Source organism: Triticum urartu, chromosome 6, assembly GCF_003073215.2.
Source record: "Triticum urartu cultivar G1812 chromosome 6, Tu2.1, whole genome shotgun sequence".
NCBI classification, from domain to species: Eukaryota; Viridiplantae; Streptophyta; class Magnoliopsida; order Poales; family Poaceae; genus Triticum; species Triticum urartu.
The window spans coordinates 536401002-536414546 of record NC_053027.1 but is presented as its reverse complement, the minus strand read 5'-3'; the positions used below and the strand labels follow the sequence as shown (position 1 = coordinate 536414546).

The following is a 13545-nucleotide window of genomic DNA, read 5'->3' as shown; positions in this document are numbered from 1 at the left end:
CTGTGGACAAATGCTCTTCTATGAATACGAATACTTCTTTAAAAGTCATCTTTATCCTCCAAACGCGTGGTATATATGTAGGTTCAATTGAAAAGCCGGTCAAGAATTTTGTTAATCACATTAACAGTTAAGGGTTTAAACAGTCCAGTAATAAATCAGGCTAGAATACAGGAAATTAGGAGTAGCAAGAGCTAACCTAAGTAGAACCCCTACTCTGACTACTGAATGCCTTGTCAAAGATCTTGGTTGTGAAGATCGAAAACATGCATGTATAAGCGATGGTTTTCATCGGTGATCTTTACTCTCGGTGCTACAAATGAAGCTACCGAGCTAATAGGCCGCACTGCCATTCTTATAGCCTCACCATGACACATATTCTAGATGTACAATGTGGTAGTAAATGCTCATTCAGAAATCAATATGTGTGTGTGTGTGTGCGTGTGTGTGTGTGTGTGTGTGTGTGTGTTTTGGCGAGTTAGAACTCAGCATGTGTTGCTGTCAGAGAAGCTATTGCGAGTCATGGAGTTACTTCCTTTGTAAAGAAATATAAGACATTTAGATCACTACTTTAGTGATATAAATGCTCTTATGTTTCTTTACGGAGGGAGTAGATTACACTTTTATATTTCTTTAGTTCACATGAGCAAGACTTTAAATGCAGAAAAAATAACTACAACTTTTATAGAAACTTTGGTATCAAACAGTTCTACAAAAATAGTTTGCAACCAAACAGGGCCTAGATGCAAAAAAAAAGAGTATTCCTTCATTCCTTGCATCCCATTCAAGACAAGATCTCAACCAAAGAAAAAAAAAGTGCTTTCCTGATCCACCTCAACCAGGCATGCACTTCTCGCATATATATTTACACATGAATATTTATACTCCCATGGACAATACACAGTTTTAAAAGAAAAGCACATTATCATACCCTATATCTATTTTCTATTCAAAATGAAAAAAAAAACTCTATCTACTCTCCTCTAAGTACAAACATAGAACAAATAAACAGAACTGTATGCTTCACTAAAGGAGTCCGGGGATGATAGGCGACAACTTGTCACTTTTAAGCACATTGCCCTTCAGGTGGAATGGGCAAAATCCGGGATGGTATGACACGGCAACCGACTGAAGTACTGAACCACCATCACTTCCCACCTCCTAATCTGCTAACTCAAAGCGCTCTGGCGACTGTTTGGAAAAGAGATGCTTGGCCTTCCAAGCAACCAGGCATGCATGGCACGGCACCAGAGTGGTCTCAAAACCAAAAGCTGTTGCCGTTGTTAACCCACTGCACGAATTGCTCGGGTAGCTTCTGAGCCTGGACCCCCGCGACTTGGTTTTCCTGAAAAGATTTGGATAAGGTGATTGGTTTTATTCATAGACACAAATACAATGTCAATGACGCATATCTGTGTAGCCTGCCATTGTAAATCAACACACTGGTACTTTCCAAATTAATCTAAAACACATTCAGAAGCAAAAAAACAAGAACAAAATGCAAATCTGAGTGTGGAGATCCGAGGGAGGGAATTTATGCTCACCATAGTCTCAGGAATTATGTCACTAATGACATTCTCAGTTGAAAGGTGAGCATCCGGTGTGCTAACTGCAAGCGACCTGTTCAAGCACGGTTTAACAGGATACGGTGAGAAGAATATTGTCTTGTCGGTATCTTTAGAGCAGTAAAGCAATGAGCGGGCTGGAAGAAATTGGATGAACAACAAAAGCTAACAAAAATATTTCTAATTTGCTTCGCTGTAGATATGATTTGACCAAATGGTACCACGATCATTTTGTTCAATAATACTAGATGGTTATGTCATTGCCAGAGCAGAAGGACTTCATACTGATGTGTTACTATTGTATCTAATAGTGCAATGATGGTCATGTGATTGCCAGAGCAAGAAGAAAATGATCGTAGTACAATGAATCAATGATTCCTTCAATTTCATTTTTGTGTTCCCTTTATGTTCACAAACAGAAAAGTACATGCAGCAAATGAGCACAATTTAATGTTATTACTCGGATATTAGTCAAGTTAAAGGTTTGATGTTAAGCATACATGGGAGAGACAATTACAAAATATAAACACAACGCAAAATATGACCTTTCATCACTTGAATTGCCTGAATTTGAAAGCCATTCAAGATCCAGGAAGTTTGAATCGCCCGAATTGCAAGGGTCAAGTTGACTGCTTGGGACATCATGTATATGATCATGAGACAGTGTGGGGGTGTATCTGCAGTAGGTTTTAGAGACGAATAAAGCTGTCAAACATAAAGGATGAACCTGCAGTTATTTGGAACAACACAGTTTTACTTTCTAGTGAACTATCGTACTAGCAACCAAAAATAAAACCAAATGTATAAAGCCTGAATTAACACAAACTGACCTTGAATTTGACATTTTACTTTCAATGGGTGATGTAATCTCATTTTCATACACCAAATCAGACTCCATTTTTGAAGATTGCAACTCAGTACTGACATCAGGTTGCGCTGCAGTCAACAATTCATTATGGCAGCCACTACAGCCAGATATAGATGTGTTGCTTACAGAAAGGATGCTGCCATCTGAATTCACTCTTTTGATACTGTCACTGTGACATCAAACAAATAGTCAATGACAAGGTCTTTGCTGATTTACATAACACATGTTTCATACAAACTAAAACTTGAACGATCTTCAATTGTAACAACTGGGAAAGCTACCCAGAGTAAATTGGCTAAAAGATCCTCATGGTGCTCATTAGTGTAAACAGAATCTTAGTGTTCCTTTGCACCATTGAAAAATTGAAAATGTGCACATAATTCAGTGTCACCATTATTTTGTTGATGCTGTATGGTGCATTACATATTAAGTGCATCCTTTTCTGGGCTAAAAATCTAGCATTCCTGGCAGTGTTATGCTATTGTACAACACACAATTGTGTTTTAGTATCATATGCCTGGTATTTAGTTTTTTAAGACTGGAGTGTCTTGCGCTAGTTTGAACATATGATTTCCCATAAAAGAAATTTCAGGCTGTGCTTAATTTGTAACATTTTCTTATTGGATGGAGTATGTCAAATTACTCCAGATGTGAAAGGCGGACTCGTGTAGGGATTGTCCATCACACAGAAAATTTACATTTATAGTTTTATACAACAATTTTTGGATTGCATACATGTGAAGCATTGCACATATTATCCTATATACCTAAGAGAGTGATCCCCACGCATTTTAGTGTATTTGTTCACTCATTTCAGTCCGTATGTAGTCCATATTGAAATATCTAAAACATCTTATATTTGTTTACAGGGGGAGTATATATCCAGTTCCACAACGATGTGCAGGGTATCGTCTAGTTATTACTCCCTCCGTCTTTGAACTACAAAAACGTCTTACATTATGGGGCAGAGGCAGTATATGATATTGTAAGGTGGATAAGCAGTAAATAGGTGTCTCGTGTTTACCTTGTATGCCCAAAAGATCCATTGTTATGTTCCTCAGAAGATGATTCTAGCTCCCAGAGTGCAGGACTTCCCTGCTTTGGTTGGAAGTACCCCAAAAATCTATAAAAATAGAACAGACTTGACGTGAGTCGACACTTCAGTTAAACAACTTGTTACTGCATGCTGAACATGGATTCTCAGTAAAACGTACAAGTTTATAGCTGCCTGTTTGTTAGCATCTATACAGGCGTTGCTGTAGTGCCGTTGTAGTGTCCTGAAGAACTCTTGTGATCGTATAAAAAGCTTCAAGTGTCCTCTCTTCGCAGAGAAGATCTTCAAGAAATAGCACATCAAAGAAAATTAGAGCAGTGTTGTACAACCAAACATGAAATCAAAATGCAAAATAAGTTGACAAGAAGCAGAACAAATACATGTTCCACTCGAAAATTGATAATTTGCTAGTAAAACTGAATGAAGATCCATACTAAATGAATAACATGTTTTATTATTATGGACATCTTAATAAAGTAATGAACAGAATGGTATAATCTTAGTATCTTGTGGTATTCCGCTTCTCGTATAGCGTTATGTTCAGTACCATGATCAATTAGTCATTGTTAAAGTTCAGAGGCCAGCGACACATCTAGAAACCATGGGAAAAACATATGATGATCATTCAACTTTTGGTTACAGTTCATATACATAACAGTTTTATAGTTGGCTTTATAGTTCTCCCAGAAGTTGCTATTATGTGGAACTGCGTATTCCTCTGGCAGCTTGGGAGACACTATATGATGCAAACAACTGCAGAGAGAGCCAAGTTGTCTTCATATGCCCAGATGGTACTTGCTATTGAAAGAAAGAGTATTTGAAACTGTAAACTAAAAAGGACTTGACCCCCTCCCTACCATTACAAGCAAAGAATATACCACCAAATAGTGGGTTTCTTTCAAATACCTTATTATGAGCAGCCGACCCGCTATACTGTACGGCAAGTGTGTCACCCATCCTCTCATAAAAGTGCATCAAATGATGAGCCACGGGAGCACCTAAACCAAGTTCTGGGGATTCTACACAACCAAGTGCATGCAGCTGATGTCCAAGAGCAGCTAAACCATAGGCATATTGTGCAACATTTGTACGATCCAAGCAGTCTATACAATTTGTCCGTAAGACACCTTTCTGGAAGATTGGTGGTTTTAGTTGGGGCAGTTCACTGGTTTCAGCTTTGTCTTCCGTGGTTCCATTGCCAGAGGAGTCAGAACTGCCCGAGATATCTTCTTGGGATATGTCACTGTTGCTGTTTTCATCACAAAAATATGGATCGTGACTGTGCCTATAAAGAACAAACAAAAATAGGAGATTAGATGCATAATGAAGAGCACTGGCACTTCTTGAAACAGAAGAGCACAATAGAAATCAAACTATGTATCAGACAAACCATATTGGGGAAATAGTAATAAAGACCAACTCACAATAGAGCAGGCCAGTGAGGAGCAGTCTCAGACCCTGTAGGTGGTGCAACTTGACAATAGAAGAACTCAGTCAACGTCAGAGCACGAAATGCCACTTTCAGAAGAACATCAAGTACATTTGTAGGTTCTCTGAAACAGAATTACTTCATTAATGCATGCTAGAGGCTACTGACATATTGAAATAAAATATGATAAATATAACAACAAATACCCTTGAGAGTTTTTATGCAGATCCCAATGTAAGAACCGCAGCTGGTTCTCCTCTGAAAACAATTTATTTATGATCCGTATTGCCTTATCAAATTCTCGACGAAGCATGGACTCCCGTCTTTCACGCGTCTTACATTATAGAACAGGGTAAATTAGCACTTATGTGTCAGCGTATCCAAAGATGTTGCTACTCCAGAATAAGATGGTACAACTCACCTTAATCAAGTTGAAGATAATTATAGGGTTGCCATATCTTCCCCTAAGATTTTCGAAATGAAGCTTGGTAGCTTCATAATTTTTGTCCTTCTCATGCACTGACAAAATGAGAAATGTTTATTTTTAAATGTTTTAATGATCCCACATACACCATAGAGAAGTTTAGGAGCTTACATATGATATCAGGTTTTATGTTCAATTTTGATGTATCCTGTGACCAGAATAGTGGGATCGAACCCCTGTTCTGCACGACAGAACTTACTTCTGTAGGCATAGGCACAGCTTCATACACAATTTGCTCAGTCTCAACATCATTCGCTACTCTTCCCTTCTCATTTACTCCCCTCTTTAAATATCTATACAACATCCATTAAAGCACTTCAATCCAAACATCATGCCAAACTAACAAAGAAATATTTAACGAATGTCTCAAATGGGCAAACCTGGTGCCAGCATAATGCCTTGAGCGCCTAGCAATGAGTGTGAACATAATGTCCTTCCCAGATATTGCAAATTTGTCCTAATAACATGGCATAAAAAAATTGAACGTTCAGAGGCAAAATTTATTAATCTAAGACCAGCACTGCGCAATTGTGTTACGTAGTTATATATGAAACTGAGGAAAAAAGACTGGATCAAGATTGGTATTATAGAGATAAAATGAAGAACTATGTGATTATGTTAAACAGGGAAAAAAATGAAGAAAGAAAGTGGGGGTTTGGATAGCAGATTTCTGTCAAATATTAGTAAGCTGAAAAAATTTAAATCCAGTCAAAGTTACTCCTAAATCCTAATGCCTCCATTTCAGAAAAAACGAAAAATTATCTTAGAAAACTATATACATCTATGGGCATTATATAGCAATTTAAAGGCAACTTTCTTTGGCACATACCTGCTTAAAAAAACCATAGACTAATGCAACAGTCCACAAAGTACTTTGTAGACAATTGCGTATTTGTCGAGTAAGAAACTCATTCCACACAAATGTTGACTCATATAGTGACCACCCTTCTTGTGGATCACTTAAATTCTTCTGAAGACCTCTCATGATAGGGTATGAGTAACTGAAAAAGAAGTCCTTCCTAAGATCAAGTGTGTTCAAAATCTTCTTGTATCTGTGGAGTTATAGAAAGGGTGAGCTTGCTACTAAGAAATGAACATTAGTAATGGAATATTGGGATTCATGTTTCGGTTCTTGAAAATAAAATCAATATTGTACTTTGTGAGCTGTTGGTCTCTAGGAAGTACAAAAGGAGCCTGATAATTTAAGGAAACTGTTGGTAACATGGATCCACTACATAGTGATGCATTTGAGACGCATAAGATTCCTCCGCACAACAGTGGAAGCTTATGAAGATTTGAATAACAGTGCAATACTATACAAACTTAAAATATTTCAATGAAAAGTTAAGTACAGTCAAATTTTTTTAGGGGTTTGAGTACAATCAACTAATGAAGTTCATAATAGACAAAAAAATTGGTAATATTCATTCATATACTTTCATCAACAATAATTCTGCTCCATCAATCAAACAAATTCAGTGTGATAAAAAAAACATTTTCAAGCACTGGTAGTAAAGAGATGCACAAACCTGTTCTCCTCCCTGGGATTCAGAAAACTGGATCGAGATTTAGAATTTGCTAACTCAATCATTGAAGTCTTAGTCACCTGATACACTGGATGATCAAATATCTCCCCAATTTTTCTCTGTTCGGTAATAATTAACATATAAAATGGCCCAAGGAACTTAATGAAACCTGGAGAAAAATATTACTGTAAAATACAAATCCATTCAAATAATTTATTCTGGGTTTGCAAACAACGAGAGAATGTCTTACCAATTATGCCATAAAACTTTGTCACAAATTTAACCCCACCAGTTGACCTGTGATCTTCATCAAGACCACTCACCAGTTCAAGATACTCAGCTTGTGTATATACAGTAGAACACTCGTCTATGTCAAGCTCTGATGTCTCCGATCTATCGATTTTGAGTAGCCTCCATACTGTTTTGTCAGCATTAGTTCCAAAAATATAAAATCTCTGCAAAGCAAAGGAAAAACATACTCAGCTCAATTTTGGTTGGAAGAATGAAATAGTGAACCAGGAAATTGATCAACTTCTCATACGTCTTAACTATTCAAGCATTGAGCTACAAACACAGTGAAAAACAAATTGATCCTATGAATTGTTGAACTAGGAAGTTTCACCGGCCAGCAGGACCTTACAGTTCTATTTACGTGTGAATAGAATGATAAATGCTTGTCACCATTTTGGATGCTGGCAATCTAACAGAGTTGCTACCTGCTAACAATCAAACTATAACAGTATGGAGAAGACCCGCCTCCAAAAAGAAACAATATCGACAAGACAAACAACGGTGGGGGAGGGCCCCACCTGAATTACTTATTAAAGACAACAACGTATTCAAACCTGGGGGTTGGCAGGTCTATAAAGTTGCCTTTCATCTAAAAAAGAAACAACGTACAGGTGGCAGGATTTTACCACCCCATGCTAGGCGTGGAAGGAGGAGTGGGGAGTACGCAATGGGGGAAGGGGGCGGGAGAAGCTTAATCTCTCGCTTTTCAAAATCAGCGCACTAGAACGGGATCTCCATAAAGCCGACACAGGAGGAGGCGGGGCCAGAGTTCTGCACGCTCAAGAATCATGCCTATAACCTGGGGACTGGGGGAGGCACGCACATCCGAAAACCAGCCTGTCCATTATTTTTCAGGTAACCCGCAGCAAGAGGATGAACGTGTTTCGGAGGACGTAGGAAAAACAGCCCAACTGCTGAGCATAGAAGTTGCAGGTTTGAAGCCGTCTTCAAGCGTGGAGACGGCCACAGGGGGCATGCCCACAGGTCATGACTATAGGAGGCGTGGGAGTATAGGACGTGGACAATGTCTTCATCGGCAGCAGAGAAAAGAGGGGCAGGAAAGTTTGAAGATGCTTCCTCGAAACTATCTCAAACACATCAAGCCCGTGAATTCCTGTAGTTAGAAAACCATCTCGATTCTCAAACAAAGAGCTCTATGCTTTTCCTCTCCCGAGTAACCACAAATAGAAACCCATAATCCCTTGAGACGTAGAGGGACCTCCCAACTCCCCTCTCACACACATTACAAATATCTAGCAAAAACCATTTCCAGAATCATGGACCCTTTCCACACAAGGGAACTAGCATGCCAGATTACTCCGCAGAGGGAGAAGAAATATAACTAAACTGCAGCAGCCGCGGGCATGCAAGCACCATAGTCTGGCATCAAAGCTACGGCATGAATTGGTCTCGGAAGATAGAAATCTCCCCATAACCCAAGCAGCTAGAATTACTAGACCAAACAACCTGAGGGCCTCTACTAAGCGCGGAAATCTCGGGCCTCGCCCAAACCAAGCGATCTGGAGGACCGCATCGCTCCCTAACCACGCTACGGCAGCAGCAGCAGCAAAGCACGGCGTGGGCAAGCGCACTGGTAGCAGGAAGCGAGGCGGGTGAGGGAGGAGGGGGGCCATACCGACGCGCTCTCATAGAGGTCGAAGCTCTGCAGGCAGGCCGGCTCGGCCTCCTGCGCCGCGGCCGCCATGTGCGCCCGGCCGGATCAACCGCCTGGGCCGCCGCCTCAGGCCCCGACTCCGCGCGCAACGGGGCCGCCGCCGCGCCCGCTCCCGCCGAACCCTAAATCCCCGGCCGGCAGCTTGAGGTAGAGCATTCCCCGCCGGAGCGCGCCCGGCGAATCAGAGCAGCAGCCCTCCCCGCGCGGCCGAGGGCCCGGAGCCGGAGCCGCGGACCGGGAGAGGCTTCTGGAGCAGGGGGAGGAGATTTGGTGGGCGGGGGAGGGATTGTTGGCTGGCAGCGATGAAATCGTGAGTTGGCGGAGGCGGAGGAGGAGGAGGAGGCGATGGTGTGGCGGAATACAGCTCGCTACGGGAATTTGTTTTCTCCGTTTCCCCGTTCGGGACGTAACACCGGGTTGTGTGTGAGGCTACCGTGATGGAATATTCGTGATATACATAGCCTAATACCCTTTTTATTATTAATTTGGAAGGATGATAATAAAATTCTAGTCAGGCCCTGAATAAGTAAAAGGTTATACGTGTATCAAAATGCGTCTTCTGGTAATGTTTATAGATTTTATTTCGCTGCGTGACACCTAGGCCCCGCATTAACGCGGAGGGATTGCTGAGAAAGGGACTGATGTCTTTCTATTTTGCGCATTGCGCGTGTTCAAACCGTCTATTATCGTGGAAGAGAGAGCTGGAGAGGGAGAGAAGGGTTGGATTTGAAACTTTCAAGTGTGAGATGGTTTTGTAAAAGTAGTGTGCTCGATGACAATTTTATAGCATGCCACGTCTAACCGATAGATAGAGGATATGTCAACTTAATAGAGAGGTATAATAAAAATGCTAAAAGGGCAAGGAATTTGATGTCAAACAAATAAATGATTTGTAAACCAATGAAACTATATACATGGGAGAAAGTGGGTCTCAGTGGAAAAATGGGTAGGTTTTATTTGGGCAAGACACCTAACAACATTATTAACTTGGCTGCTCTATTGAGGGAAGGAATAATGCATTTCTGCGTTATAAGTTTTGCGTGTTTGAGTTGTCCAGTAACATAAGAGACTGAAAATTTGAAGTTGAATCTTTCAACTTAGATGGTTTATGAAGTAGCATGTTCGACGTTAGTTTTATAGCATGCTACGTCTAATCAAGAGCTAGGGAATTTGATGGCGTAATGAAGAGACACAAGGAAAATAGAAGGCTAATGTTGTCTCCAGTTCGGGAAAAATAAGATATATTCAAAGGAAACAACAAAGTTGAAGTACGGACTCGGGTTGTGGTTTCCCGCCTAAAAGAAAAAAACCCTAAACTATGTTTGAAAATTTTGTCGTTGTCTTCTTTTGAAAATACGACAAAAACTCACTTTCATAATGTATGACAAAGTCGAAGTACGGAACTCGGGTTGTGATTTCCCGTGTAGAAGGAAAACCCTAGACTGTGTATGAAAATTTTGTCGTTGTCTTCTTTTGAAAATACGATAAAAACTTACTTTCATAATCTACGAAAAAGCCGAAGTACGGAACTCGGCTTGTGGTTTCCCGCGTAAAAGGAAAACCCTAGACTATGTATGGAAGTGTTGTCGTTATCTTCTTTTGAAAATACGACAAAAACTCACTTCCACAATGTACACAAAGTCGAAGTATGGAACTCGGGTTGTGGTTTCCCGCGTAAAAGGAAAACCCTAGACTATGTATGAAATGTTGTCGTTGCCTTCTTTTGAAAATACGACAAAAACTCGCTTTCATAATGTACGACAAAGTCGAAGTATGGAGCTCGGGTTGTGGTTTCCCACATAAAAAGGAAAACCCTAGAGTATGTATGAAAGTTTTGTCGTTTTTTTTTTTTGAAAATACGACAAAAACTCACTTTCATAATGTACACAAAGTCAAAGTACGAAACTCGGGTTGTGGTTTCCCGATAAAAGGAAAACCCTAGACCATGTATGAAAATTTTGTCGTTGCCTTCTTTTGAAAATACGACAAAAAACCCAATTTCACAATGTACGACAAAGTTGAAGAACGAAACTCCGGTTGTGGTTCCCCGTGTAAAAGAAAAACCCTAGACTATGTATGAAAATTTTGTCGTTGTATTCTTTTGAAAATATGACAAAAACCTCACATTCACAATGTACGACAAAGTCGAAGTACAAAACTCAGGTTGTGGTTTCCTGCATAAAAGAAAAACCCTAAACTATGTATGAAAATTTTATCGTTGTATTCTTATGAAAATGCGATAAAAACTCACTTTCATAATGTACAACAAAAATGACGCAAGTGACTAAATCATAAAACTAATTTTAGCTTTTAATGCAAAAGACAATAGCAATAACACTATTCTGGAAGAAATCATCCGCTCTGCTGGACGTGTTCTACTGGGGACCAGGCACCGAGGCCTCCAGAGCCACTCGTTCCCGCCTTATCTGTTTTAAGGGCGGTCGTCTCCTGCCTCTCTACACAGCACCAGCTCTTCACCGTCCTCCATAGCAGCGCAGCACCAGCTCCCCACTGTCTTCGCATCAGTTGCTCCCTACCATCTTCCACAACACTAGCTTCCCCCCCCCCCCACCGTGAGCCCGCATCAGCACCACGTCGCTGCTGCAACCCTGCGGCAAGCGCCCGCGTAGCAGCCGTGGATGCAGGAGCTTCTCGATCCCTCCGCAACAGTTGCACTGGTCGGCGACTTGGCGTCACGCAGCTCACCATCGGCCTTGTAGCAACAACATTTGCTGGCGACAGCAACGACTACAATCCACCCGTCGTTGTCGCGCCCTTTGTTGCAGCACCCTGTCGCCGCCGCGGTGTGATGAAGTTCCGCCGCACCGGCGGTGGCGCTCCAATAAAGCTTCTCCGACGACCATTGAGTGCTGCAATGGAGCTTTCGACGGGGGCAACCAATGGTGCGATGTAGCACCGCCCGTGCGATGGTGTGTTGCAATGAAGCTTCGCCGGCGGCGACGGGTGTTGCACTGTAGTGCCGCCGCGCCGGTGTGTCGCTGCAGTGGAACATCGCCGGTGACCGTCAGGTGCTACGATGGAGCACCGTTGCGCCGTCATCAGCGCTGCAGTGCCGCCGCACCGGTGTGTCGCTGTAGTGGAACATCGCCGGCGACCGTCAGGTGCTACGATGAAGCATCGCCGGCGGCAACGGGTGCATCGTGCAACAATGAAGCATTGCCGTGTCGGTCTGTCGCTGCAATGAAGCGTCGCCGGCGGCTACCCGTGCTCCGATGCTGCGCTCGTCGAAGGCTTCGGGTGCTGTGAGATCGAAGCAGATGACGGACTGGTTGTGTGATGTGAGGAGGAAGAAGTGTGTGCGTTGACCATTCGAAGGGGCGAGAAGAAGGAATCCAACGGTGTGGTCAGACTAATCATATAGTTAGCAAGGCGTCTTAAAATTTCTTTGCATCAGACGATTGATTTGTAGCACTGGCCAAAAATAAATAAGAATATGTTAAACTAGAAGACGGAAAAAAACGATGAAGATAAAGTTGCAATAAGTAGCTCAGTTTTCCTGCGTTAAATTAGTACTGGTCTTATTTGTTTTGTCTTCATAGATTTTTTTTTTGTTTCCATAATTTACGACAGAACCATCCAAATGAAATGACAGGGCAGGGGATAGACATTCTGCATTAAATAGAGAAGAAATTAATAGAGAAGAAAAGCAATAAAAAAGAACCAGCTCACAACGGAGGAATTTGCTGCGAATTCAAATACGGAGAAGAAGCCCTCTGGAGACCACACGAACCGTTCGCGGGAAAAAAAGAAAGCGTTGCGATCTAGCCGCGGAATCTGATCCCGCGATCGACCCATGAATATGTCAGCGCAGGGGCTGAGTCAAGCCCGGGCGCGCCAGCTGGGGAGGCCGAGCCGGAGCCGTTGACCCGACACGCGGCGCGGTCCGGCTGGACGAGCCTCGGCGCCTGCGTGCCGGGGGCGCCGCAATGATTGGGCCATCGATGCGTTGCGACCGGGTGCGGGGGCGCACCACGCCGCGAGCCTGCGGCCGCGGACTCTGGAGCCCTCGCTGGGGCCGGCCATCTGGCTCGTACACATACCTCGAAAAACTATTCTGGGTGCCGTTTGTTCTCAAAATAAAATGATCAAGTTGCATACGGTCACAAAAAATATATCATCAAGTTGCATGGCGTCAACTATAGTAAAATTGTGTAGGCTCGTTCGCAGGACTGTTGGCATTGCCACGTTACGAGGACGTATAAGTTACCTCCACTTGTCCGGAATGTAGGTCTTTTGTGACTACTTTTTACTGTACCATTAAATAAATCAGTTTTGCTAAATCTCAATAGACTTAGACTTCGTTATGTCTCAATCGATGTTATATTACATTGATCTTGCATTGAGATTTGTACATTTTTTTCTTCAGTTTTTCCTTTTTCTTTTCATATACTAAATCACTTGATTGGGTCTTGGTTAAGTCTCGATCGACTAAGATCTAGACACACCCTAAATAAATATTTGACATGCAAGCAATTTTGTCTTACATAAAAATAATTAGAATTATATTCCACAAAAAACAGTTGGCAATTTTTTGACGTTTTGTCAAGCAATTTTTTTATGTTTTTTGATACTAGTATTTTTTATGGAAATTCAATTAAAAAAATACCAAGTGGTGGTGGTACTCCTTCTTTTCAT

General features: G+C 41.8%; 1 protein-coding gene across 3 annotated transcripts; it reads right to left on the bottom strand.

The window, feature by feature from the left end:
* Positions 1-741: 741 nt before the first annotated feature.
* LOC125515015 (phosphoinositide phosphatase SAC2-like) lies at positions 742-9298 on the bottom strand. Of its 3 annotated transcripts, none has more exons than XM_048680425.1 (16): positions 8851-9298; positions 7174-7378; positions 6927-7092; positions 6227-6449; positions 5778-5854; positions 5509-5690; positions 5335-5432; positions 5120-5247; positions 4942-5037; positions 4391-4769; positions 3645-3766; positions 3455-3553; positions 2393-2599; positions 2108-2239; positions 1542-1617; positions 742-1342 (listed from the first exon to the last, which is right to left on the bottom strand). In XM_048680425.1, exons 1-16 carry the CDS (start codon positions 8917-8919, stop codon positions 1256-1258), a joined length of 2346 nt encoding a protein of 781 aa, XP_048536382.1. In that variant the 5' UTR covers positions 8920-9298; the 3' UTR covers positions 742-1255. The 3 variants fall into 3 exon arrangements, with proteins under 3 accessions (XP_048536382.1, XP_048536381.1, XP_048536383.1); XM_048680424.1 differs by having other exon boundaries at positions 4909-5037; positions 8851-9296; XM_048680426.1 differs by lacking the exons at positions 742-1342; positions 1542-1617 and having other exon boundaries at positions 2171-2289; positions 4909-5037; positions 8851-9297.
* Between the last annotated feature and the right edge of the window lie 4247 nt (positions 9299-13545).

Bases quoted from the DNA above. Each gene is read 5' to 3' on its own strand.
- LOC125515015 (XM_048680424.1), bottom strand. From the start codon at position 8,919: ATGGCGGCCGCGGCGCAGGAGGCCGAGCCGGCCTGCCTGCAGAGCTTC. The intron at 5,038-5,119 runs GTATTTGTTGTT...ATTCTGTTTCAG, and splicing joins CTGCATAAAAACTCTCAAGG to AGAACCTACAAATGTACTTG. The intron at 3,554-3,644 runs GTACGTTTTACT...CTATTTTTATAG, and splicing joins AAACAGGCAGCTATAAACTT to ATTTTTGGGGTACTTCCAAC.